The sequence below is a fragment of the Alosa sapidissima genome, chromosome 16 (assembly GCF_018492685.1).
Source record: "Alosa sapidissima isolate fAloSap1 chromosome 16, fAloSap1.pri, whole genome shotgun sequence".
NCBI classification, from domain to species: domain Eukaryota; kingdom Metazoa; phylum Chordata; class Actinopteri; order Clupeiformes; family Clupeidae; genus Alosa; species Alosa sapidissima.
Genome location: NC_055972.1, coordinates 6,088,675 through 6,093,674, shown reverse-complemented (window position 1 = coordinate 6,093,674; position 5,000 = coordinate 6,088,675). Strand labels below are relative to the sequence as shown.

Sequence of the window (5,000 nt, the reverse complement as noted above, 5' to 3'; positions counted from 1 at the left end):
AGCGTATAAACATGATCGGTGGTACGGTGTTTTGGAAGGAAGCCAATTTGATTTTTGCTTAGAATGGAATGTGTATCAAGAAAATCTGCTATTCTCTTGTTTAAGATACTGCAGAACAGCTTTCCCAGGCAACTGCTGACACATATGCCACGATAATTAGAGGGGTTTGATTTGTCCCCTTTTTTGTGGATGGGGGAAATCAGCCCTTTACACCACATGTCAGGAAAATGTCCTGACCGTAATATGATGTTGAACAATTTCAACACTGCACCCTGCATCTCTGGGGTGCTGCATTTAAGCATTTCATTTTTAATGCTATCTGGACCACAAGCTTTCCTTGGCCGTAGAGCATTTGTCTGGGTGGTTAATTCTTCCCAAGTAATTGGAAAGTCAAGGGGGTTTTGGTTGTTTTTAATTTTTTCTTCTAATGATTGGAGTTTTTCTTTTATTAAATGTTGATCTGAATTGAGGTCATTAATTGGTATGTTTTTGTATAAATCTTCAAAGTGTGCTTTCCAGATGTTGCCATTTTGGATGGGCAATGCTTCTCGTTCTTTTGTGTTGAAATTGTTCCACATATCCCAGAATTGATTTTCATTAATGGCTTTCTCAATATCTTCAAGTTGCTTTTGGCTGTAGTTTTGTTTTTTGTTCCGAATTGTATGTTTATATTTGTTTAGAATTTCATTGTAATGAATACGTAAGGCTGCGTTGTTTGGTTGACGAAGTTTTTCATTTGCTATTTTTCTCAGGTCTTTTCTGATGGTCTTGCATTCTTGATCATACCATTTGTCAGATTTTTTTCTTTTTAAAGGCTTCCGTTTTTGCCTTATGAGGTCAGCTTTGATAGCTACTTTATGAAATATCATGTTGATATCGTTTACGGCCTTGTTTACACCATTACTTGCAAGGTTATATTTGTTTTGATCATATGTTGATATGTCATTTATCAGATCAGGTGAGTTCAAGGCCATAATGAACTTGTCTCTACTGTCTGGGGCCCATCTGTAAGTGGGATGTGAATCACATAGTTTACAAGGTTCACTTTTCGTGTTGCTCTTTTGACCTGAGAGGTTAAAGAACACATTGATCTGACTGTGGTCTGAAAGGGGAGATTGCTCTCTGACAGTGAATGCACTGATAGTGGAGAGGTCCATGTCAGTGATTGCATAGTCTACTACACTGGATCCAAGAGCTGAGGAGTATGTGTATCTCCCTAAAGAGTCCCCTCTGAGCCTACTGTACCATTAACTATGTACAGGCCTAAGGCTCGACAGAGTTGCACTATCTCCCTGCCACTTTGGTTTATTTCAGAGTCAAGGTTGTTCCGGTGGGGGATGGTTGGTGTGGTAAACAGGGGAAACTGGCCAAATACATGGTTGTTTCCCTGTGGGTCAACAATATCAGGTTCAGTTCCTGTTCGTCCATTTAGATCTCCAATTAGAATTATGTTTCCCTGGGCCTGAAAATAGGCAATTTCTGAATGAAGGGTTTCAAAAATCTCCTCTTCAAAATATGGGGAGTCTACTGGGGGTATATAGATAGCACAGAGGTATATGCTCTTATCAGTTATGCCCAGTGTTTGATCTAATCTTAACCAAATGTGTGATTTACACTGTTTTATTGGTAATATCTGATGGCAAAGATTTTCTTTATACCACACCAAGATACCTCCCGATGTTCTGCCCTTGCGTATATTTTTTAACTTTATCGAGGGCACCATGACTTCATTATATCCTGGGGGACAGTGAGTGAATGTATCGTTTTTACACCATGTTTCTGTCAATATAATTATATCAACATTTTTGATAGAGTTTATGAATTCAGAGCTTCCACTCTTCAACTCAAAAGTTGAAGAGCGAAGGCCCTGAATATTCCAACAACTTATATGAAATGAACGCATTTGAAAACAAACAAAATGGACTTGTATAGTTTGACACATGAAAATAACTACACATTTACACATTTGGAAATTTAAACTATCTACATTTACAGTAGTAATAGGAATTTCATAAAGCTTTAAGCTAATAGTAAAGAAGAATATTATGTTTTGTAATAAATAATAAAGTTTTTTTTTTTTTTAATAAATGAAGATATGTAACTTATATGATATGTTAAGTTAATAAAAATAAAATAAAAAATAAAAATGTTACAAATGTTACTCATCTACTAGGAATATTCATCAGTGTTACTACACAGATATTATGTTTTTTTTTTTTTTTTTTATAATATATTATTAGTTATGTTACTTAAAATATAAAGGTTTCTTAGCTTAACAGAAGTCGGGTGCACAGGGTGTGCAGCATCTCCCTGATCTCTCCCAGCTCAGATGTTGCTCTTTCTCTCTCTCACTCTCACTCTCTCTCTCTCTCTCTCTCTCTCTCTCTCTCACTCTCTCTCTCTCTCTCTCTCTCCACAGGTGGTCCATTGGGTAAGTGGAGAGTGTTGTGGATGTGAGAGCTGTCTTGTCCACCCCTGTCAGAGACGGCTGTCCTCTCAGTGGCTCGGGTGTGCGTGTGGCTTGTGCGTGTCGTTCGTGCTCGGCGCGAAGAACGGCTCTCGCTACTGGGCCGTGCCTCAGCGGACCTGCGTCTCGTCCCGCGTTTCCGGAGCCTTCCAGGAGGCCGTGGCGTCTCTCGGGATCGGAGGGGGGAGTCGCAGCGTTCCGTCCTCTTTCAACGTCAGCTCTCCTCGTGCCATGCCAACAGGTAAGACACCTGAGTTGTGTGCCATGCCAGCAGGGAACACCTGAGTTGTGTGTGTTGCAGCAGGGAACACTTGTATCCAGCTGCTCCTATAACTGTGTGTGTGTGTGTGTGTGTGTGTGTGTGTGTGTGTGTGTGTGTGTGTGTGTGTGTGTGTGTGTATGTGTGTGTGTGTGTGTGTGTGCATCTGTGTCTGTGTTTGTGTGTGTGTGTGTGTATGTGCATCTGTGTCTGTGTTTGAGTGTGTGTATGTGTATGTTCTTATATATTTTTTCCAATTGTATTTTTCTTTCTTCAACGACGATTTGTTTTGTTTTTTTAAAATGGAATTTCCACGTTCCGGTTTGGCCTGGTTAGCTCTACTGGTCTGTGCAGGTCCTGCTGGCTTCTGGGTGGTGCAGTGGGATCCTCATAGCACCATGTAGCCACTATTCTCCAGGCCCCTCTTTATATCTGCAGGAGGATAAACACATTCACAGAGTTTAAAACAAGATGGGATGCCAGGAAACCTGCACGTAGTCTTCCCGCAGAGGCAGGGACAGGCCCAGTGCTGCCAGCCACGTGTGTGTGGAAAATACTGCATCTTTTACATCTATACATAACTGATGGGCAAGCAGCTCCACCGCTGTGCGTGTGTGTGGGTCTCTGTGTGTATGTGTATCTCTCTCTCTCTCTCTCTCTCTCTCTCTGTGTGTGTGTGTGTGTGTGTCTCTGTGTGTGTGTCTGTCTCTCTCTCTCTCTCTCTCTCTCTCTCTCTCTCTCTCTCTCTCTCTCTCTCTCTCTCTCTGTGTGTGTGTGTGTGTGTGTGTGTGTGTGTGTCTGTATGTGTGTGTGTGTGTGTGTGTGTGTGTATGTTCGTGTGTGTTTCTGTGTATGTGTGTGTGTGTGTGTGTGCGTGTGTGTGTGTGTCTGTATGTGTGTGTGTGTGTGTGTGTGTGTGTGTGTGTGTGTGTGTCGGTGTGGCTTGCACTGTTTCTTTCCAGCGTTGCCATTAGATCAGTACACAGGGAGAATTCCATCTCGAAATAGCGTGGGCCGCTTCCAAATTGGTCCGGTCCGTCCGTGTTCTGTCGAGGAGAGAAGGCGCACGGAGACAAACGTGCGAGCGAAGATGAGCAGAGGCCAGTGGAGAGGATGGCAGCCACAGGAAGGATGGGTCCCATTAGCGCTAGCGCTGTTTGTCATACAGAGGTCAGAAGTCAAAGGTCAGCTATTCAGAGAGCCATGATCTCAGAACCGTGTGTTTTCAAAGAGTCTTCTTTTTAAGAGTCCGTGAAATTCAAAATGGAAATTGTATACCCCGTGGAAAAGCTAATGTTTAGAGATCACAGTCAACACTCCTCTAAAACAGAGTGCGTCATGCCGTATTTTTATGCTCAATGGAAATTCTTGAGATTGTGATGTGCTGGTCAAAGACTGTTGCTGGTGTTTGGTTTCTGTTTTGTTATGTGTCGTAGATCAGAAAAGAAGTTTTGTGGTTTTTAGGGTTTTTTTCCCCCTTGTGGATGATCCTCCTTCCTGGCGCTATCTCTGTCCCCCAGGGGGCGACGAGGGCCTGTTCCCATGAGCCATTTTCTATTCCCACATGACCTTTGACCCAGGCCATCAATGGCCAATCACATTTTCCCTCTCTAGCCACATATGGCTGTCACCTTGTGAGCTGCGCAGTGGAGAACATGGATGTTTCTCATGCTTTCCTGAGAAAAACAATGAAGAGATTCAAAAGTAGACTTTTGGGTTTCCTCGAAATCTGTGACGTAAATGAATAGGACGCATGCCAGAGTGATTGCAGTGTTTATTCTGAGGTAAACCAAATATACATTTGACCTGCGCATATATTCTCAGTCCATGCACTGACATTTTAAAATATACATTTAGTTAATGGCTCATGCATTATGCACTCGCATGCACATACATAGACCCCATGCTATACACATACATAGGCCCATGTTTACATGGGAAACTAGATCACTTCTCCGTGACCCCAAACTGTTAAATGGAACTGTACATACGTGTAGACATGCTGTATCTTGCCTCCCGACCTGTGGCCCGAGTTATGTTGTTTTCACGTGATGGTGAACCAACTTGCTGTGAAGGCTTTCGTCTAGGACCGCATGTGCTCTGTAACGTGACACCCGTCTCGTCGAAGAGTCAGGAACACAGACTGCTGGCCAACACATGAAAAGCATTTGCCAGCTCCTTCTAGGCGAGGCTCGGATGCCAGCAGCTGATCTGGGTGCAGTAGCAGGGGAATATGGGGCAATCGGTCACTGCCCAACGTTCTAATGCAATCTG

General features: G+C 43.0%; 1 protein-coding gene across 1 annotated transcript in view; it reads left to right on the top strand.

Annotated features, from left to right (window-relative positions):
* LOC121684953 (1-phosphatidylinositol 4,5-bisphosphate phosphodiesterase epsilon-1-like) overlaps window positions 1–5,000 on the top strand; it is a 101,893-nt gene that overhangs the window by 42,298 nt on the left and 54,595 nt on the right. The window contains exon 5 of the mRNA XM_042065118.1: window positions 2,420–2,708. Coding sequence (XP_041921052.1) covers window positions 2,420–2,708 — 289 coding nt within the window. The remainder of the gene's footprint in view (window positions 1–2,419; window positions 2,709–5,000) is intronic.